Here is a 23,360-nt window from a genome sequence, read left to right as displayed (position 1 = left end):
TAAGTGATCTGGTCTGAGGAGGCAACAGGGATCCCGCCCCTCCCGCGCCTCAGGGTACTTTAATACTCTGGTTGATTTATGGCAAATCCACGTTGAGTGCCAGATTCTCTTCTGTTAGCCTGGAAGTAGCCTGAAGACAAGAAGCACCTTCTGCTTTTTAACCTGGGACCAACTCCCCACTGGGGTAATGCACTCACCTAACTAAGACGGGGATCTTGGGCATCTTCTTAGAGACTTTAAAGAAACTCGTGTCCCCTTTATTGTCGGTGAAGTACACGCCGGCCACGCTGGTCACAAGGTTCCCAGGGAACGTGAACAGAACCCTTTCATCGTCGCCCTGGTTGGTCCAATCCCAGGCTTGGCCTCCAATTAGCAAGCCCCCTCCACGTTTCATGAACTTGACCAACTTTTCAGTCATGGTTTCGCTGTAGGCATCAATACAGTAAACCCCCAGGGAGTCTTTCACTTCTGGTTCAACCTTTGCCTCTATACCAGAGCCCTCAAGGATTTTGGCCAGAGGTGCCAGGGATGGGTGTACACCAACAGGAGCCCCAGGGGAAGAGCAAAGCCAACCCACTGCATTGAGGAGAAAAGGAGTGAGCTGGGCCTCCACCAAGTAGTCCTCGTGGGACACCACCACCAGGCGGCCTCGGCCATAGGAAGAGGCAGCAATGAGGACCTGGCCCATGTCATTCACCATCACCGGGAAGGACGCCTCTCCAATTAGAAGCAGTTCACACGGGATGGCATCTTCGGGGACATCCCAGCTTGTCACTCCATTCATAAGGGCCTCAAAGGCAGCAGACGGAGTCGCCATGGCTGGATCAGCTTCTGCAGAGAGGAAAGCAAAGACTCAGCCTGGTGAAGAATGGATAAACAAACAAGCAAGCCAAGAGTTCACTCCTCCACTAGCTGGGGCAATTCTTCCCATTAAGCAGATGAGACCGACACTGTGAACTGACTCAAGCACTCATCAGGGCCGTCAGTGTCTCCAATCCAGGAGACCCTGTTGTGCCCTGTTAGCTAACATTCTCATGGTCAAACTAAACAAGCTCGGCATTTTGCATCACAGAAGGAAGCAAACAGAAGTGAAGAATTCGGGCAGAATTGCATCTCCAAAGACATATATTTAAGTACTAATTCCCAGCACCTGTGAGTGTGATCTTATTTGGAAATAGGGTCTTTGCAGATGTAATCAAGTTAAGGTGTGGTCATACTGGATTTGAGTGGGCGCTAATCTAATGACTAGTGTCCTTATAAGAAGAGAATATTTGGACACAGACACAGGTACACAGGGGAGAGACACACAGGCTACAGGAACATGTAGGCAGAGATTGGGGTGATGTCTCTATAAGCCAAGGAATGCCAAAGATTGCTGGCACACACCAGAAGGTAGAAGAGAGGCGTGGAACAGATTCTCCTTCAGAACTTCCAGAAAGAACCAAACCTGTCAACACTTGGATTTCAAACTTCTAAGCCTCCAGAACTGTTAGAGCAGGGGTCCCCAACCCCTGGGCCACGGACCACTACCAGTCTGCAGCCTGTAAGGAACTGAGCCACACAGCAGGAGGTGAGCGGCGGGTGAAGCTTCATCTCCTGCTCCCCATTGCTCCCCATCTCTCGCATTACCGCCTGAACCATCCCCGCGCCCCCCGCCGCCCGTCCGTGGAAAAATTGTCTTCCACGAAACCGGTCCCTGGTGCCAAAAAGGTTGGGGACCGTTGTGTTAGAGAATACATTTCTGTTGTTGTAAGCTACCCAGTTTGTGGTACTTTGCTGCGGTAACCAGTGGAAACCAACGCAGTGGTGTAGCACGCTATCTCCCCAGCCCCACTCCTCCCCATTCGGCTTCCACACTGATCGTATTAATCTCAGCTTGGGGCCAGAATTTCAGTCTGAAAAGTCTGGGTCCTCATAGAGGGTTCTTTGGTCACAGTCATAGGCTGGGTAAGAGGAAAGCAGAAGTCCTCTGGCTTGAGTCCAGGTCCCAGACAATCAGAAGCAGAGGTTAACAATTTATGAACTTACGGCAGATTCTTACTTGCACCTGGACATAGCAGAGAAAGGTGTGTATGTCTGTGGATGCATACTCACAAAAACCCTCTGCTTCTTCACCACGAGCTCCCCGCTTAAGGTCTCTGCAGTCTGAACTCCTCTATATGCACTTCACTGAAGCACTTCCCTCAAGGACAGACATGTTTAATAGTCAGGACATCCAGGCCTCACTGACCACTCAGTGGGTCTGGACAATGCTGCTCTCCTGGTCCTTGAGGCTATTACCACCTCTAACCTTATGGCCTGAGCCAAGCTCATCATGTGTAACCTCTCAAACCGCTTCATTCCTATCCTTTTCTCCCCTCTTCTGAAAATGCAGATATTCTTTAGGTGTTTATCTCTGGCCCTAACTGCTTTTTTCCCTGTGAAAGAATATGCTCACTCAAGGTACTATGGCAAAGCAATTACGAGCTTAGGCTCTGAAGTTAGGCTGAACTTAGCTTCCTCGTTCATTAAGTAGGGATAATACTATCTACCACATAGGATTGTTCTGAAGATTAAAGGAATAGCATAGGTTAAGTGCCTTTCCATTATGTATTATATATGGATCTATAGATATGTAGATATATACATGTTCAATTATTATATATCTTTCCTTAAAATTACTTGGTTAAGAATAAGCTATTTAAGTGTGTGCAAAATAGGGAATTATTATAAAGCGAAAAGAAATCTAACCTAATGTTAGAGTTTACCAACACTGGATTAAGCATTTATTGACTCTGATTTTACAGGTTTCATATTTTGGAGCCAGTACTAATACTGATGATTATATTTCGTTCTCAAGGATTTCTATGGGCCCTTGGCAGAGGCCTTCTCTGTGCCTTCCCCAGGCCACAGATGCAAAGGCCCTGGTGCTGACATAAGTAGTGAACTCAAGACCCCTATTGAAAGCACACTCTGCCATTTGTAACTGTCTCTAAAACTAAAAAGTCTTAAATTTATTCTTTTCCCTCCAAGTTAGCTCCTCTTGGGTAGAAACATAAGCTCGAGGTCCCTAGTTGTTAAAGAGGGTAACCTCCACCCCAGAGAACTACTGAGAAGATACAATCAGCAAACAGTTGGTTAATAAGAATCTGTCACGTCCCTGGCTCCTCCTGGGGTCCACAAATAGCCGGGACAGCAAACGGCAAGCAGTCACAGTTGTGTCCTTTCTCTCTTCTGCTCCATATCCAGCTGGTCACAATGTCGTTCGTCCTTCATGGTTTCCAATCACACTGCCGTTAACCCAGTTTGGGTCCTCAGTGATTCATTCCTGGACTCAGTGGACCCAGCTTCTAAGTCACCAGCATCTGTTCTCGCCTTTATTCTTCCACAGCCACTGATTGTACTATTTCCCAGAAAAGAACCCCCCAGAGCTTCGCCTTTGCCCTCAGGGGAAAATCTGAGCTTCCTCTTGGGGTTTAAGGCCTCCAGGGCTGGCTGCTTCTTACTTTCCAGCATATCTCTTGCAGCTTCCAGGATACTTGGCCTTCCTGGACATGCCCTGCTTTCATTTTAAGTTCTCTTTCCAGTCTCTTTCTTCCTGTACCCTCTCCCACATCTTTCAAGCCACTGAAATCCTACCTTTCTAAGAGAAGATATTCACAGAAAAGGAAACTTAATTAATCTATGAAACTATGCTCAATATCACTAATCAGGCAATTGAAATACAATGTACATTGCCCATAAGATTGTCCAGAAAGAAGGGGGCAAAAAAGAAAGAGGAAGAGGAGGAAGAGGAAGAGGAGGAGAGGAAGGTAAAGATAATAATGTCCAGTGTCCCAAAGGCTATGGAAACACTAGCACAGTCTGTTAGAAGGACTGAGAATCTGAAAGCAATCTGACGGTGGCAACTCAGTTTCAAAGGTGTGCCCATCTTAAGATCAGCAAGCCTACTAATAACCTTTCTTACAAAAATAAGAACAGCAGTATTAAAGATATATGCACAAGGATGGTCACTGCCAAACAAAACTACAAATGGAGATAGATAAGTGAAAACCTAGACAGGGAGATAGACAGATGACAAACAATATTTCCTAGAACCACTTTTGACTCCCGTGGGTACAGGATCTCTAACCCAAAGTCACAGCTACCCAACTTCCATGTATCCCCTGGATAGGCCATGGCACCGAACCTGAGACCCTGGGGCACAGCCCCCGGGCGGCCACCCATACACATGCTGTAAACAAGTGCCATGCTGCCGCCAGCGGTGGTACTCCAAACACACCTAGAGCAGGGAGCTCGTACTTCTGTCTCAGTAGTTGTGCTCTGAGCTAGTTCATGGGAGAAGAAATATCTGGAGAGAAGTGACGAAGGGATGGACAGGTGGCCTGGAGATTTGAAAAGTAGGGGACAAGGGAGAAGAGGGGTGCTTTTCCTGCTGAGTCTGCCCCCTGGTTCCTGGGCTTGACGGGTGGCCTGAGGTGAGTGGGGTTTGGGTGGAACCACCTGAGCGCCCTTCTCCCTGCCGGTTTTCCTTGCTCCTGCACCGTGAGTGAGGCTGCCCTGTCAGCCTTAGTCTGATAGCAAGGCTCTGAGTGTGGCAAGACAAGCTTTGAGAAGGAGAATGCTTGAGAAAAGCATGATAATCTGTATTACAGAATATCACGAGGCTTTTATAAAGAACAGTGTTAAACCTATTTTTCTTCTACCTAGAAGAATGTTCTAGATATATCTGAAGTGAAAATTTCAAATTGCTATAATATGTAGGACAAAACCCCACCTTTGTATGGATGAAGATACTAACAATAGTAGTACTAGTAATTTTAGTAGTAGTGACGACAATATAGTGCTTACCAGGTTGCAGGCATCATTATAAGTGCTTTACATACATTATTTAATCCTGACAATAAACCTATGAGGTATGTACTATCACTATCCCAATTTTTTAAATGCGCAAGACCAAAAAACAAACAAAACAAAAAACCTGATGGCCAGAGAACTTGTTACTTGCTTAAGTCACATAGGTGGTAAGTGGATCCTTCATTCAAACCCAGGAAATCTAGCACTGGAGTCCACGTTCTTAAGTACCAGAAATACATAAGCCTGTTACTAGGATTTTATGTAAACAGAAAACTATGGAGGTCACATTTCAACAAGCTAACGCTGACTGCATAGGAAAGGAAAAGGTGAAAAGTATTCTTTCTCTTTATATAAGCCTGCACAACAATCCTTTGAATTGTTGCATGTATTGCTATTACAATTAAAAATAGCACAGATAATATAAATTCAATCAAGTAAACACATTAAATGATTGAATATATAAATGATTGGATTCATCGACTGATCCTATCTCACTCATTCTAAAATGTCTTCCTTCATCTCCCAAGTTGTGCATTTGTCCACCAATAAATGTGAATTCCTCCTCTGTGGAGGTTCCCTGAACTTTGTAGCCGGTTCTGTCCCCATTTTAACCAGCTATCAATGACTCCCACACTCGATTTTTCAACCAAATGCTTCTTCTTTGTGCCCGAATCCCTGTTTGCCCTCCTAGCTTGGTGAGCGCAGATGGACATAGCCTGGGGGAATCTCTTATTTCTCCCCTTAAGTTCTTCATCCTTGGTTCTCCTTCTGTGGATCCTGCCTTCTCTCCCCAGGCCTGCTAACTAAAGGAACCCAAGGCACTTCGGGTAGAAGGCACCTCAGGCACGACCTGTAACTCAGGGAGAGAGCTTTACAGATCCCTTACCCCTTCCACAAAGAGGCCCCATGGTACCTAAACGGGGTCTCCCTTTAAGAGACATATCTAGAAGGGAAGAAGGTAGTGGGCCTGCCTTGGATATTGCACCACATCCTGCACTGTAGCTTGATTTGAAATCACCAAAGTAGAGTAAGTATCTGAGGTCAGGGGACGTGTTTTATATATCTGGATTCCCCACAAGAATGAAGAGGTGCTCCACGGATGGACGACTGAATCATGGATGTGGATGTAAGGGCAAACCTGGGGTCAATTCTTCAGCATATAGCTATTCGGGCCTTGAAAAATGATCCATATCACAGACACCCAATCCTATAGGTCTTCTCGTCTTCATGCCTTTTTTTCCACGAGCGCTTTGTTTATTTTTCCTTATATGTCCAGTATCTTTTCCAATGTCCACCATCTTCTGTTAATAATAGCCAGAATTGGGGTGGGTTCATACCAGCCCAATCTTACTTATTTTTTACTTAAAATGGTTTAATTCATACATTTAAAAGAATATGTAATGCACGTGGAAGAATATGGGTGGTAAAATAATAATAAAACGATTTAAAAATTAAACAAACTTCCATATACCAATCACCGAGCTTAAAAAACAGACCATTACTAACATCTTTGAAGGCCGTCTTGTGGCCCTCCAGAATCAATTCCTCCCCCCATCCCCATAAAAATAGGCATGATTCAGAACTTTGCTTTTTCTATTCCTCTAGTTTAATCTTAATGCGCTCCCTTCTTAATTCCTAAGTTCTCCCTGGGCTCTCTGTCTTTCTCTCACTCATATTTGCTCACTTCTCTCACTAGGTAAATCCCAGGAAAATAGCATAATGGAGGAGTATGAGCCCATGAGTGAGACCTGAGTTAAAAAAAAAAAAAATCCAGGTGTTGCCTCTTACTAGCTGTTGATCATCGGCTTCAGAGCGTGTCCTATCAAATGGACAGTGTGGGAGAGGGCCGGCCTTGACTCCGAGGGGCTGTCAGGACTAAGTTCTGGTGTGGGATCCCCCTCCCTCCTTTCCTCTCCAGGCCCTCACCAGGCCAGACTTTCCTCCCCAGGCCCAGAGCCAGTCTGCAAAGAGCATGTCGGTGACGTCAGAGGAGTGGAGAGGGGGCTGAGGTGGGGGGAAGCAGCAGAGGGAGGGGTGAGAGGAGGGAAGACAGCGGAAAAGCTCGCGTGCGTTGGCAGGGAATTCTCCAGGCCCGCTGGCACGGAGGTCTGGGTGGGTTGGAGGTACACAGACCATCGGCCCCTCTTAGACACACACACACATCCCCTAGTCTCCGTGGGGGCAATGCAAGTGGGCGAGGGATCTCAGTCCCAGAGAGTGTTTGCAAAGATCAAAGGGCAGTAGGACAGAAGTGATGCTCTATCACCAGCTCCCTGTGTGACCCTGAGCAAGCCCTGCCACCTCCCTGGGCTACGGTAGTCTCACCCGATAAAGCTGCGAATTAGATGCTGTTTCTCTAGGCCATGTTTGTGCGTAACTCGACAACACAAAGCAATTAAACAAACATCAGATGTTAGAACCCCAAGAGGAGGAGCAATGCGGCAGGAGGGATGCAGAGCCAGAGAACAGAGAACAATCTCTCACAGGAAGGCGGACACAACAGCGCGGGATTGTGCCCCTATCTGGGAACCGGCAACCCTGCCGCTCGCCGGGGCCCGCAGGTCCGCCCGCGCCCCGCTCGCGCCCCCTCGGCCTCCGGCACCGCCCTCTCCCTACCCGAGCTCAGTCCACGGCCACCCGCCTCTGGTCCAGCCTGCGGGGCATTCGGAGAGGGCCACTCACCAGGTCGCCCTGCAACTTCCAAGGCGGCAGCTGGGAGAAGGAGGGCTGGGGGCAGAGGGAGACGCAAGGTTCTGCGGCGAAGGGGCGTCCCTGCAAGCGGCGCAGGGCGAGCGAGCTGGGCGGAGACGGAGCGTGGAGGGGGGGCGGGTTCCAGACTAGTCTCCTCCTCCCCGCTTCCTCCTGGGCGGGACCGCGACCCCGAGGGGCGGCGCTTGGCAGGGGACAGCACTTCTTTGTGTCGCCGGCCCTGTCGCCTTGGCATTGCGGTGGCCCCCATTCTGGCAGTGGGGACGGCCGTCTAATCAAAGACAAAACTTCTCTGACTAGTCATTAGTAAAGGAAATGGCTGAACAAACCATAGGACACAGTCTACAGAGTATTATTCAATTCTCATGAAGAGGTTAGATCTCCATTTCGTTGGAGGAATGTACTTGACATATTGCCTACGGAAAAATAAAAATTGTAGAAATTGTTGAATATGCTTTCATTTTTATAATAAAAAACATCCCTCCATATATTTGTATTATGGTGGTGAAAAGATAGCTACATCTCTACTCTACCTGCTAATATTGTTTAATTTGAGGAATAGCGCAGGGCAACTTTTATATAGCGCTGCATCATTTGCACTGTTATTTGTGTTGTTTTGTAAATTAAAAATAAGAATATATTATATTTCAAGCAAACAATAGGTGGCTAAAATTTATTCTTCTGTGTACTTTTCAAATCCTCTTTCTTTCCTAAAGTCCTTTCTGAAGACCAGTTGACAGTTGCTCCTCCCTTCTCTGAATTGCAAGTTCCTACTTTGTGTGGTGACTTCACCTAGCTCAGGTGCTACGGTAGTATAATGTAGGATAATGGTTAGGAACTCAGACTGTCACCAGATAACCTGGATTCAGATCTTAGTGCTATACTTTACGGGCTGAGTGACTTTGCACAAGTTACTTAATTCCTCTGTGCCTCGGCTTAAGCCTGGTGAGTGAATACAAAGTTCTTAGATCAATGTCTGGCATATACAGTAAGGCTGTATGACTGCTTGTTAAATAAATATTCCGGTCATCCTAAGATTTAATAAATATGCTTCAAGAAAATGCATACTTTTTCATCTTGATTAGGATTTTGGTCCAAATTCAAATCATATTTCCTTTCTCCATATCCCTTCAATCCCCTTTCCCCAAATTGAATCATATGAACAATATTCAATAGGAGCATGTGGGCAGGTGAGCTCACTGGCAGGGTTTACATAGAGGAAATGCCAGGAACAGTAATCAAGAGGACCTGAATTCAGGATCCTGCTCGGTGAAGGAGTGATGGCCAGGATGTCTTTTATCTTCTCCAGGGATCAGGGTCCTCTGCTAAACAAAGAGGGCTGGTGACTTGCTTGCTAAGACACTTTGGGGCCTGAAATGCCAAGACTAGTAGCACCAAGGTAAAACCCTGAAACACTGTTTCATGAAAAATTTAAAATTCAAAACAAAAATGCATATACTGCATACATAAAAATAAATAATAGAAGGACAAAAATATACATGGGAGGGATACAACCTAACTTACCTCTCAGGATGGTGGCATGAGACTTGGTGGGGAAAAGGTTTTAAATGTCAGATTTTGTTTCTTTAAAAAGGAGAGACACACACAGAGGGAGAGAGGGGGAGTGACATTGAGATAGAAAGAGAGAGCTGAAGGAAAGGTGATAAAATGTCAACATCTGATAAATCTGTTATATTATTTTCTGTACTTATCTGTAGCTTTGAAAGATTTTATGAAAAATGTTTAGAAAGGGCAAGAATGCATTAGACTTTTAATGGTTACCTTCCTGGAGGAGAAGAAATACAGAACTAAAGAAATAAAAGCCAGAGTGGTAGAAAAAAAAGCAGAGCCAGAAACAGACATGGAGAAACCGCAGGGAATCCTCTTTGAAAGACATCTGCCTCCTTAGGCCCAATTGGTCTCAGACCAAAAACCCGACCACTTTCTCAGTCCCGCTGGGCCCACTCCCCTGGGACCCTGGCCACGTCCCTCCCTCTCCCAGCCCGGCCGCAGGGAACTCGGTTGGTGCTCCGTGGCCTGCTCTGGTCCCAGAAACCATCTTTGTACAAGACTCACCCGTAGTCCAGCAATAGCCACACCCGCTACTTCAAAGGGGGAAGGGACTCCTCTGCAGAGACGTGACACGGAGAGGGGGGCACACAGCCTGGGATTTGAAAATTGGTGGAGGGCTTCCCTGGTGGCGCAGTGGTTGGGAGTCTGCCTGCCAATGCAGGGGACACGGGTTCGAGCCCTGGCCTGGGAGGATCCCACATGCCGCGGAGCGACAAAGCCCGTGAGCCACAATTACTGAGCCTGCGCGTCTGGAGCCTGTGCTCGGCAACAAGAGAGGCCGTGACAGTGAGAGGCCTGCGCACCGCAATGAAGAGTGGCCCCCGCTTGCCACAGCTTGGGGGGGGCCCTCGCACGGAGATGAAGACCCAACACAGCCATAAATAATAAATAAATAAATTTAAAAAAAAAGAAAATTGGTGGAGGTGGTGGTGGAAGCTGCGGGTAGAGGTGAGCAGCGGTGGGGGTGGGGGAGGGAGAAGGCGGCCGTCGCGGGAGCTGATTGGCTGACGCAGCGGTGGGGGCGGAGCCTGGCCGGCAGCCCCCAAACCGCAGAGGCCCCGCTTTGTGTCAGTTTCTGCGCGCAGATGCCCCCAGCAAATCCAGGACGGAGAACCCCCGCCCCCGCCTCGGCAGTGCGGCAGGGCAGTTTGCGGAAAAAGAAATTCGTGAGACTATTTACCAGCAATCGAGTTGGTGTATAGTGATAGTTCTTTATATAAAATAATACAACTATTTCCAAGGATGTGTTAAATCTATATATATTTGCCAGGAGTTTGGCTATATTTATATATATATATTTTTTTTATGTATGTATGTATGTATGTATGGCTTTGTTGGGTCTTCGTTTCTGTGCGAGGGCTTTCTCTAGTTGTAGCAAGCAGGGGCCACTCTTCATCACGGTGCGCGGGCCTCTCACTATCTCGGCCTCTCGTTGCCAAGCACAGGCTCCAGATGCGCAGGCTCAGTAATTGTGGCTCACGGGCCGAGTCGCTCCGCGGCATGTGGGATCTTCCCAGACCAGGGCTCGAACCCGCGTCCCCTGCATTGGCAGGCAGACCCTCAACCACTGCGCCACCAGGGAAGCCCTATATTTATATTTTTAATAAACATTTAACGTGGTAGTAAAACGGAGAGTTTGCATTTTTATGCAAATAAATTTAAAAATATTTTTATATGCTTATATAAGCACAAATTTTATGGAAGACATACATCAAACTATAAGAATCGGACAGTAAAGAGAAGATTACTTGCACTTTTTCTTCATACACCTCATTAACGTTTCAACGGTAATGTATATTATTTTGTGGTAAAAACAGATAAATTTAATCAACTAAGAATAGATAAAATATCCTTGCTCAAGCAGCCGGTAGTGACCCTTCTATAAATATGATTTCTCCCTGTGTATGGGTTTCTTGAATTTCGTTCCTAGTCCTGACTCATTTTAATCAAGAAAGAGTGGGATGCAACACTTGACTTTTGAGCCAGGATCTGGCTTTATGCCTGACCACGTACTGTCTTGAATCAGCTGTCTGCTCATCTAGCTTGGTGAGCTCAACATTAGAAACCAGGGTGACATATATACACTACCAAATGTAAAATAGATAGCTAGTGGGAAGCAGCCGCATAGCACAGGGAGATCAGCTCGGTGCTTTGTGACCACCTAGAGGGGTGGGATAGGGAGGGTGGGAGGGAGGGAGATGCAAGAAGGAAGAGATATGGGGACATATGTATATGTATAACTGATTCACTTTGTTATAAAGCAGAAACTAACACATCATTGTAAAGCAATTATACTCCAATAAAGATGTTTAAAAAAAAAAAAGAAAGAAAGAAACCAGGGTGAAAACCACAGCCCCTTTTTTTTTTTTTTTTTTAAAGGATTTTCTTTTTATTTATTTATTTATTTATTTATTTATTTATTTATTTATTTTTGGCTGTGTTGGGTCTTCGGTTCGTGCGAGGGCTTTCTCCAGTTGCGGCAAGCGGGGGCCACTCTTCATCACGGTGCGGGGACCGCTCTTCATCGCGGTGCGCGGGCCTTTCTCTATCGCGGCCCCTCCCGTTGCGGGGCACAGGCTCCAGACGCGCAGGCTCAGCAATTGTGGCTCACGGGCCCAGCTGCTCCGTGGCATGTGGGATCTTCCCAGACCAGGGCTCGAACCCGTGTCCCCTGCATTAGCAGGCAGATTCTCAACCACTGCGCCACCAGGGAAGCCCCCACAGCCCCTTTTTATGGCTGGCCCCAAAGGCCTACAAGATCTGTGGGACCTCTGTATACTGTCCTGTTTCCTCACCCCTCACCCATCACCAGCCTGGTCCCTATACGCTGGGTACCTAAGAAGATGTCCCCAGACCAAACTATCCTCAGGAAGAGACAATTTTAAAGCTTTCTCCCCTAGCACAAAACAGTGTCCAGGCTGGACCTTCCACAGGAATGTGGATTCAAGGTAAAGTGGGTAGGGTACCACACCTTGTACTACTTCAGGGTTTCATTACAACTCCCCAAACTAGAGTAAGCACAAGCCAAGAACTCTTTCATTCTTCTCCAGGTTCTCCACTTCATGTGGCCGTAAACAGGTGCTCCATGATGTCCAATTGATGGTTGAATGGACAAGACAGATGATTGTGGGGTGAGGAAAGCAATCCTAGGATCACTCCTCTATGAAACAAATAGGACCGTGACATAGAAAACTGACCAAATTACAAATTTTCTGTATTGTAAGTTTTCTCCTCATCTTCGTGCTCTTTTAATTTTCTCCCTTAAGTCTTTTGTTTTCTTTTCTATGTCTCCCAAAATTTCAACTGGTTCTATCCTCTCCTTCCCTGTTTCAGACTCCACCTCACTAGCTCAATTATAAATCTTGTATCCTTTCTTATTTCTACTTCTCCTAGAGGTTCTGTTTTACTTTCCAGTTTCTGCCCTGAGTAATAGAGACTGCCATGAAATCCTGAGAGCACTGAAATAACTTTTGAGATATTAAGTTCTGTAGATACTCAGCAACATAGGAATGAATGAAGAAGTTATTAACAGTCCATACTACAAAATGTTACGCAGTTTTTAAAAAGATGAGCTCAAGTCAAACCTTGAGAAATGCTCTCAACGTATATTTTCAGTGAAAAATTAATGATCCTACTTTTGTGTGTTTCTGTTTATCTAACAGGAAAAATAAGGATATATTTGGCCACCTCAGGAAGTGGGAAGGGTTGACCAGTAATTTTTTCTTTAGATATTTTGTATTTTTAAAATGTTACAAAAATTATTTTGAAATAAAAAATAAGACTATTCAGTAATACCACTCTTAAGTATATACCCAACAGAAATGCATACACACGTCACCAAAAGACATGTACTAGAATGTTCAAAGCAGCACTATCCTTAATAGTCTGGACGCTACCCAAAAGCTACCCTCACTGCTTTCTCCTCCCTAGTGCCACCCCGGCACTACCTTCTTTAAACTACTTTTTATTTTTTGGCCGCGCCGAGGCATGTGGGATCTTATTCCCCCACCAGGGATGGAAGCTGCGCCCCCTGCATTGGAAGCACAGAGTCTTAACCACTGGACCGCCAGGGAAATCCCCTACTTTCTATTATAAGAGTCTTAAATGTTACTTTCAGACCCACAAATATTGAGAATTTATTATCAAAAGGTCTGCTTTAACAGAAATTCTAAAGGATATATCTCAAGAAGAAATAAAATAATCTTAGATAAATAATCTGAGATGTAGACAAAATGGTGAGAGACTTCCAATTCTGTCATTGAGAAAATACCTTGTTTAGAACAACGCTTCCACTAAAAACAGCAATAAAAGTTGGATAAAATGTAGGAAACAAGGGAAGACTTTGAAGAGCAAACAATATAAGCAGGATGAGAGAAGCTACAATCCTGAGGGAAGGAAAACACAGGACATGAACTGCACATTCACTGTGGCTTCTTCTTTTGGGGCATTTTCCAGTTCACAATGCAGGATAACTGAGGCCAAGCAGGAAGTGTCAGCCTTACTGGTTCAAGATTACCAAACCAGTTAAAACTCAAAGGGGTGAAATTTCAGACAAGAAGAAACCTCAGAGAAGTGAATCTAAAAATCTATGTACAAATTCCCCTTAAGTGACTGGCTGACTCCTAAGCTATGCATGCACAGGGAGAGACCCAAAAAACTTGCAGAAAATAACGGCTAAAATGCCAATCAATTGAGCAGTCATTTCAGTAGCTGTACTACTATGGAAATATGGAGGTCAAGTCCCACCAAAGTAACTGATTTTTATCAACACTATCTGCTTTCAGTTGAGACATGAGAAAAACCATGGCATATGAATAAGAGTAATGCCTGAGAAGTAAGGTCTATGCTCTTGGATAAAGGAAAAACCTGAAAAGGACCAGTTCTAGGAAAGCTTAAAGCTAATCTCTGATAGTATTAAAATAATCTGCTGGTACTTTATCTGTCCCCCACCCCAGAAAAATCCTCTTTGATAAACAATAACATCAACCAGAACTTTCTGATTTTTCATTCATGATGTCCTGCATCCAATCAAAAATTTAGAAGGAGGCTAAAAATAAGGATGAATTATCAAGAACTCAAGAGAAACAACAAAAAATAGAAACAGACAAGTGGTTCAGACATTTGAGTTCTTAGACAGGGACTGATTTTAAAATAACTGTGATTAATGTGTTCAAAAATAAGAGAAATAGGCTGGAGAATTCCAGTATAGAATTAAAACATAAATGGAAATTTTAGAAATAAAACATAATCATTGAAATCAGGAATTCAATAGTTGGTTGTAATACCATATTAGACACAAGTGACCAAAGAATGATGAACTGCAACAAGAATCAGTAGAAAGTATCTAAAAATAACACACAGAGGAAAGAAAGGATGCATAAGGAGATGAAAGGATACAGTAAAACTATAATAAGAATTATGAGACATAGTAAAAAGTCTTGACATATGTGTAATTAGACTCCCAGAAGAAGAGGAGAGAGAGTGAAACAGAAGCAATATGCTAATAATTAATGACTGAAAATTCTCAAGAGATGAAAAACATCAAAACTCAAATTTAAAGAAACCCCTCCTCATTCCCTAAGCAGAATAAATACAAAGAGAACTACACCTAGGCACATTATAGTCAAATGCTAAGAAACAAATTCAGAGAGGAAATCTGAAAGTCAGCGAGAAATAAAGGATACTTTCCATTTAGAGGAACAATAATACATCTGGCTTTTCAAAAGAAAATGATAGAAACCAGAACACAGTGGTATTGGTTAAAAAAAAAAAAAAAAAAAGAAGACAATCTGCCAACCTAAAACTCTATGCACAACAAAAATATCCCTCAAAAAATGAAGGCAGGGGCTTCCCTGGTGGCGCAGTGGTTGAGAGTCTGCCTGCCAATGCAGGGAACACGGGTTCGAGCCCTGGTCTGGGAGGATCCCACATGCCGCGGAGCGACTGGGCCCGTGAGCCACAACTGCTGAGCCTGCGCGTCTGGAGCCTGTGCTCCACAACGGGAGGGGCCGCGATAGTGGGAGGCCCGTGCACCACAATGAAGAGTGGCCCCCACTCGCCACAGCTAGGGAGGGCCCTCGCACAGAAGCGAAGACCCAACACAGCTAAAAATAATAAATAAATAAATTTAAAAAAAAATGAAGGCAGAATAAAGACAATTTTAGATAAACAAAAGCTGAGAGAATTTGCTAGCATTATAGTATAAAAAGCAGTACTTCAAAATTAAGAAAAATGATCCCAGATGGGAGTACATAACTATAGGAAGGAATTGAGAATACTGCAAAGAGTAAATACCTGGGCAAATATCAATATTGATATTTAAATAAACAAATACATCTTGTGGGATATAAAAGCATAATAAATATACAATAACAATAGCACAGCTGCAAGATGGGGGTTAATGAAGATAAACGGTTTTAAATTTATTGCATTGTTTGAACCTTACCCATACCCTGACACCAAAGTCAGACAAGGAGACTATAAGAAAGGAAATTACAGACCAACATCCCTGATGAATATAGATGCAAAAATCCTCAACAAAATATTACCAAAGTGAATTCAACAGTACATTAAAAGAATCATACACCATGATCAGGTGGGATTTATTCCAGGGATGCAAGGATGGTTCAACATCTGCAAATCAATAAATGTGCTACCACATTAACAAAATGAAGGATAAAATCATCTCAGCAGATGCAGAAAAAGCAATTGACAAAATACAACTCCCTTCCATGACAAAAAATTGTCAACAAATTGGATATAGAAGGAATGTACCTCAACATAATAAAGGCCACATATGGCAAGCCTACAGTTAACATCACACTCAAGAGTGAAGGTTGAAAGCTTCTCCTCTAGGATCAGGGACAAGATAAGGGGTCCCCCTTTCACTTTTTTTCAACAGAGTATTGGAAGTTCTAGGCAGAGCAATGAGGCAAGAAAAAAAAATGCCATCCAAAATGGAAAGAAAGAAGTTAAATTGTCTTTGTTTGCAGATATCTCTGTTTGCAGATGACTAACTTCTTTTCTTAAGCTTTTCTATGTATAAATTTGCAGAGACAATTCAACATTATTACTTCTTCCAATCCATGAACAGAATATCTTTTAATTTGTGTCTTCAGTTACTTTCATCAATGTTTTATAGTTTTCAGTGTACAGGTCTTTTACCTTCTTGGTTAAATTGGTTCCTAAGTATTTATTGTTTTTGATGCTATTGTAAATGGGATTCTTTTTTTAAATTTCCCTTTCAGGAAATTGCTAAACTGCTGTTAGTGTATAGAATCACAACTGATTTTTGTAAGTTGACTTTATATCTTGTAACCATACATTCAACTGATCTCTGACAAATGTGCAAAGCACACACAATGGGGAAAGGATAGTGCCTTCAATAAATGGTGTTGGAATAACTGGATATCCACATGCAGAAAAACGAAATTGAATTCTTCCCTCATACCATATACAAAAAGCAACTCAAAATGCATTAAATACTTAAACATAAGATCTGAAACTGTAGAGCTACTAGAAGAAAACATTGGAAAAAAGCTTAACATTGGGCTGGGAAATAAATTTTTGGATATGACCCCCAAAACACAGGCAATAAAAGCAAAAAAAAACAAGTGGGGCTATATCAAACTAAAGTGTCTGCACAGGGAAGGAAACAACAGAGTAAAGGGACAACCCACAGAATGGGAGAAAATATTTACAAACCATATATCCAATAAGGAGTTAATAATATCCAAAATATATGAGGAACTCAAACAACTCAATAGCAAGAAAACAAATAATCCAATTAAAAATAAGCAAAGGACCTGAATAGACATTTTGCAAAAGAAGATATTCAAATGACCAACAGGTATATGGGAAAGTACTCAAATCCACTAATCATCATGGAGATGCAAATCTAAACCACAAGATATCACTTCACACCTGTTAGAAGGGCTAATATCAAAAAGAGAAAAAATAACAAGTGTTGGTGAGGATGTGGAGAAAAGGAAACCCTTGCACATTGTTGATGTGAATGTAATTGGTACAGTCACTATAGAAAACAGTATAGAGATTCATCAAAAAATTAAAATTAGAACTACCATATTATCTAACAATCCTAGTTCTGGTTATATATTCAAAGGGCATGAAATCAGTAACTGGAAATAATATCTGCACTGCTATGTTCATGGCAGCATTATTCACAGTAGCCAAGATATGGAAACAACCTAAGTGACTAACAAATGGATTAATGAATAAAGAAATTGTGACATATATACACAATGGAATTTATTTAGCCAGTGAAAAGAAGGAAATCCTGCCATTTGTGACAATATGGATGAACCTCGAGGCATTATGCTAAGTTTTGAAATAATTCAGAAAGAGAAAGACAAATACTGTACAACTTCACTTATATGTGGAATCTAAAAAAGTTGAACTTATAGAAGCAGAGAGTAGCATGGTCGTTACTAGGAGTTGGCGAGAGGCTGGAAATGGGGAAATATTGAGCAAAGGTTGCAAAGTTTCAGATATGCAGGCTGAATAAGTTCTGGAGCGCTAATGTATAGCACAATGACTGTAGTTAACAATATTGTATTATATACTTCAAATTTGCAAAGATAGTATATCTCAATTGTTCTCACCAAAAAACGGTAAACTATGCAAGGTGATCAATATGTTAATCAGCTTGATTGTGGTAATCATTTCACAATGTATACATATATCTAAACATCACATTGTACACCTTAGATATATGCAAGTTTTATTTCTCAATTATACTTCAATGAGTTAAGTGTGCTATCTACTAGAATTACTGCTAAGACATTTGACCTAAAACATTAGAACATGTAACTTCCAAATAAGAGAAGGAGTAAAATGGGGAATAAAAGAGAAAAAAGAAAGAGTGGTTAGGAATGAAAGAGACAGATAAAGCAGAAAAAATTAAAAGCAAATATAAGATGGTAAAAATAAATCCAATTGTATTACTAATCACAGTAAATATAACTGGATTAAATTATTCATTGATAAGTTATAAATTGTCTAACAAAAATTTTAAAAACCTAGGATTTAAAAAAATACACATGTTTACGACATATATGCTTTTTTATGTATTGGTATCTCATTGTGGTTTTTATTTCTTTATTTTTTAAATTTTTATTTTACATTGGACTATAGTTGATTTACAGTGTTGTGTTAGTTTCAGGTGTACAGCTAAGTGATTCAGTTATACATATATATATACCTATTCTTTTTCAAATTCTTCTCCCATTTAGGTTATTACAGAATATTGAGTAGAGTTCCCTGTGCTATACAGTAGGTCCTTGTTGCTTATCTATTTAAAAAACAGTAGTGTGTATATGTCAATCCCAAACTCCCAATCTATCCCTCCCCACAACCTTTCCCCATAAATTTGTTTTCTGTGAGTCTGTTCTGTTTTGTAAATATTTTCATTTGTATCTTTTTTTTTTAGATTCCACATATAAGCAATATCACAAGACATTTGTCTTTCTGTCTGACTTACTTCACTTAGTATGATAATCTCCATGTCCATCCATGTTGCTGCAAATGGCATTATTTCATTCTTTTTAATGGCTGAGTAATATTCAATTGTATATGTGTACTACATCTTCTCCATCCATTCGTCTGTCGATGGACACTTAGGTTGCTTCCATGTCTTGGCTATTGTGAACAGTGCTGCAATGAACACTGGGGTGCATGTATCCTTTCAAACCATGGTTTTCTCCGGATATATGCAAAGGAGTGAGATTACTGGATCATATGGTACTGTATTTTTAGTTGTTTTTTTTTTAACTTTTTGGGTTTATTTATTTATTTATTTATTTATTTATGGCCATGTTGAGTCTTCGTTTCTGCGCGAGGGCTTTCTCTAGTTATGGCAAGCGGGGGCCACTCTTCATCGCGGTGCGCGGGCCTCTCATTATCGCGGCCTCTCTTGTTGCAGAGCACAGGCTCCAGACGTGCAGGCTCAGTAATTGTGGCTCATGGGCCTAGCTGCTCCGTGGCGTGTGGGATCTTCCCAGACCAGGGCTCGAACCCGTGTCCCCTGCATTGGCAGGCAGATTCTCAACCACTGCGCCACCAGGGAAGCCCTATTTTTAGTTTTTTAAGGAATTTCCATACTGTTCTCCATAGTGCCTATACCAATTTACATTCCCACCAACAGCGTAGAAGGGTTCTCTTTTCTCCACACCCTCTCCAGCATTTATTGTTTCTAGACTTTTTGATGATGGCCATTCTGACTGGTGTGAGGTGATATCTCATTGTAGTTTTGATTTGCATTTCTCTAATAATCAGTGATGTTGAGCATCTTTATGTGCCTGTTGGCCATCTGTATGTCTTGTTTGGAGAAATGTCTATTTAGGTCTTCTGCCCATTTTTTGATTGGGTTGTTTGTTTTTTGGTATTAAGCTGTGTGAGCTGTCTGTAAATTATGGAGATTAATCTCTTTTCGGTAGCATCGTTTGCAAATATCTTCTCCCATTCTGTGGATTGTCTTTTCATTTTGTTTATGGTTTCTTTTGCTGTGTAAAAGCTTTTGAGTTTTATTAGGTCCCATTTGCTTATTTTTGTTTTTATTTCCATTACTCTAGGAAATGGATCGAAAAAGATCTGTGATTTATGTCAGAGAGTGTTCTGCCTACATTTTCCACTAAGAGTTTTATAGTATCTGCTCTTAAATTTAGGTCTTTAATCCATTTTGAGTTTATTTTTGTGTATGGTCTTAGAGAATTTTCTAATTTCATTCTTTCACATGTAGCTGTCCAGTTTTCCCGGCACCATTTATCGAAGGGACTGTCTTTTCTCCATTGTATAGTCTTCCTTCCTTTGTCATAGATTAATTGACCATAGATGCATGGGTTTATTTCTGGGCTTTCTATCCTGTTCCATTGATCTATATTTCTGTTTTTGTGAAGTACCACACTGTTTTGATGACTGTAGCTTTGTATTGTAGCCTGAAGTCAGGGAGCCCGATTCTTCCAGCTCTGTTTTTCTTTCTTAAGATTGCTTTGGCTATTCAGGGTCTTTTCTGTTTCCATTCAAATTAAAAATTTTTTGTTCTAGTTCTGTGAAAAATGCCATTGGTAATTTGATAGGGATTGCATTGAATCTGTAGATTGCCTTGGGTAATATAGTCATTTTGACAATATTGATTCTTCCAATCCAAGAACATGGTATATCTTTTCATCTGTTTGTGTTAGCTTCAATTTCTTTCATCAGGGTCTTATAGTTTTTAGAGTACAGGTAAACCTCCTTAGGTAGGTTTATCCCTAGGTATTTTATTCTTTTTGATGAGATGGTAAATGGGATTGTTTCTTTAATTTCTCTTTCTGGTCTTTCATTGTTAGTGTATAGAAATGGAACAGATTTCTGTATATTAATTTTGTATCCTGCAACTTTACCAAATTCATTGATGAGCTCTAGTAGTTTTCTGGTAACTTCTTTAGGATTTTCTAGGTATAGTATCATGTCATCTGCAAACAGTGACAGTTTTACTTCTTCTTTTCCAATTTGGATTCCTTTTATTTCTTTTTCTTTTCTGATTGCTGTGGCTAGGACTTCCAAAACTATGTTGAGTAAAAGTGGTGAGGGTGGACATCCTTGCCTGGTTTCTGATCTTAGAGGAAATGCTTTCAGCTTTTCACCGCTGAGTATGATGTTGGCTGTAGGTTTGTCATATATGGGCTTTATTATGTTGAGGTATGTTCCCTCTATGCCCACTTTCTGGAGAGTTTTCATCATAAATTGGTGTTGAATTTTGTCAAAAGCTTTTGGCAAATTCTATCAAACATTTAAAGAAGAGTTAACACCTATCCTTCTGAAACTCTTCCAAAAAATTACAGAGGAAGGAACACTCCTAAACTCATTCTATGAGGCCACCATTACCCTGATACCAAAACCAGACAAAGGTGCCACACAAAAAAAAGAAAATTACAGGCCGATATCACTGATGAACATAGATGTAAAAATCCTCAACAAAATACTAGCAGATCAAATCCAAGAATACATTAAAAGGATAATACACCGTGATCAAGTGGGATTTATCCCAGGGATGCAATGATTTTTCAATATCCACAAATCAATCAGTGTGATACACCACATTTACAAATGGAAGAATAAAAACCATATGATCATCTCAATAGATGCAGAAAAGCTTTTGACAAAATTCGACATATATACTTAAAACATAGATTTAGAAAGATTTAAAGTGAAAGGATGAAAGAATGATAAATGAGGTAAACACCAATCAAGAAACTCTTGATTTGATGATATATGAACAAATTAAGAATTCAAAACAAAAGCATTAATATTTTATTTTATTTTAGCCATAATATTTTATATCCCTACATTATGATAAAATTTTCAACTTATTCCAATTCCCTAATAACATTGCCTCAAAATATATAAAGTAAAAATAAACAGATCTACAATGAGAAATTTTAAAATTCACCATCATAGTGAGAGATTTTAATGTATCTATTTTTGTATTGATAATTTAAGCTGATAAAATTGGTGAAGATATGGCAGCTCTGGATTGCATAATTCACACACTTGTTTTAAAGGTATATACAGGACATTATATAATTAGAGACTACACATTATTTTCAAGCACACAAATAAAACTGACAATGTGCTAGGATATAAAGCTAGATTCAATAATCCAAAGGAATTGGTATCATAATTCTCTGAATTAATTATAAATTAGCTAGGCAACATTTATTAGAAGATAATAAAATATTCTTTATGGAGTGACTGGAAATTAAAATACATATTTCTTAAAATTTCATGGCTCAAAGAAGAAACCATAATAGAAATGATAAATATTTAAAGTATGACAGCAAAATATATCAAATCTTGTGAGATAAAGCTAAAGAGCAGTGACACAAATTTATAGGCTGAAGAGTTTATGTAAGAATGATAGCTCAAAATTAATGAGTTAAGCATATACCTTAAGAGCTTAGAAAAGAAATAACAGAAAAATTCTAAGAAAGCAGAAAGAAGTAATAAAATAAATAATAATGAAGAAAACAAACTGTGTGTGTGTGTGTGTGTCAAAGAGCTAACAAAGTAGTCCAAGTTCTGGCAAAATTAATCAAACCAAAAAGAGAAAGAAAATATACACACATTAGTAATGAAAAGGGGGCCATAATAATAGAAAATATTTAAACAGATAATGAGAGAATATTGTGAACAAGTTTGTTCCATTAATTTTGGTTAAATATCTTGGAAAATGCAATTTATGAAAACTGATTCCATAAGAAAACCTAAATAGTCCTATAATCTTTAAAGTAATTGGACCAACAAGTTTAATATCCTCTGACAAACTAAACTCTAAACCCTGAGTATTTTGCTGGTGATTTGAAGTAATATTTGACCAGATAATTCCAATCTTGCACAAATTCTTCCAGAGAATAGCAACAGTGAGAATACTACTCATCTTATTTTATGAAATGATACTAATGACAGATAAAGTTAGTACCATAAAGAATATTTACAGGCCAATCTTAATTCACATATATAGATACAAATATTTAATGCTTATCCTTATATCTATATCTAAAAGTTATTAGATATTTATCATAGAGAATTTATTCCAGGAATGTAAAATTGATTTAATATTACTTTGAATAAAACAAACTTCACAAAAAAAAAAAAAAAAAACAAACTTCACCACATTAACATACTTAAAGAAAAAAATCATATGAGAAAAGCAATAGCTATAGGAGAAGCATTCAATGAAACATTTACTCATAATAAAAGTGCTTACCAAAAGAAGAACTGAAATTTCTTATCATGGGACAAAGCATTTACAAAATAACCATCATGAATGTGATATTTAAAGTTGATATAGTGCAATCTTTTTCTTTATTATCTTAAGAATAAAATAAGACAGCCCTCCCTACTTTTATTTAACATTATGCTGGGGTTCCTAGCCAATGCAGTAAGACAGGAAAAAGAAATTAAAAGTATAAGGATTAGAAAGGAAGAAACAAAACTGTCATTATTTTCAGATGATATAACTGCCTTTTTAGCAAATCTGACTCTATAGGTAATTTAGAATTATTAATAGAGGTTATCAAGTTTGATACAAATCAATATATAAAAGGCAATTGGATTTCTATACACCAGCAACAAACAATAAGCTACAAAATGTAATTTTTATAAAAGAAAACATTTATAATAGCAATAAGAATATAATGTACTTAGAAATAAAGTCAACAGAAACGAGCAAAAGGAAAACAATG

The 23,360-nt window shown here is 40.7% G+C and overlaps 1 protein-coding gene across 5 annotated transcripts in view; it reads right to left on the bottom strand.

Moving 5' to 3' along the window:
• LOC103014939 (TRPM8 channel-associated factor 1) overlaps nucleotides 1–23,360 on the bottom strand; it is a 44,635-nt gene that overhangs the window by 17,820 nt on the left and 3,455 nt on the right. For 2 of the 5 annotated variants that reach the window (XM_057550138.1, XM_057550137.1), the window contains exons 1-2: nucleotides 7,453–7,606; nucleotides 198–831 (exon numbers count right to left, since the gene is read on the bottom strand). In XM_057550138.1, coding sequence (XP_057406121.1) covers nucleotides 198–817 — 620 coding nt within the window. In that variant the 5' untranslated portion in view covers nucleotides 818–831; nucleotides 7,453–7,606. Of the gene's footprint in view, nucleotides 1–197; nucleotides 832–7,452; nucleotides 7,677–9,621; nucleotides 9,994–23,360 lie in introns of those variants that run through there. The other 3 variants (XM_007184671.3, XM_007184673.3, XM_007184670.3) reach the window with 3 other exon arrangements.

Source organism: Balaenoptera acutorostrata, chromosome 7 (genome assembly GCF_949987535.1).
Source record: "Balaenoptera acutorostrata chromosome 7, mBalAcu1.1, whole genome shotgun sequence".
NCBI lineage: Eukaryota > Metazoa > Chordata > Mammalia > Artiodactyla > Balaenopteridae > Balaenoptera > Balaenoptera acutorostrata.
This window is presented reverse-complemented; position numbering and strand designations above follow the sequence as displayed.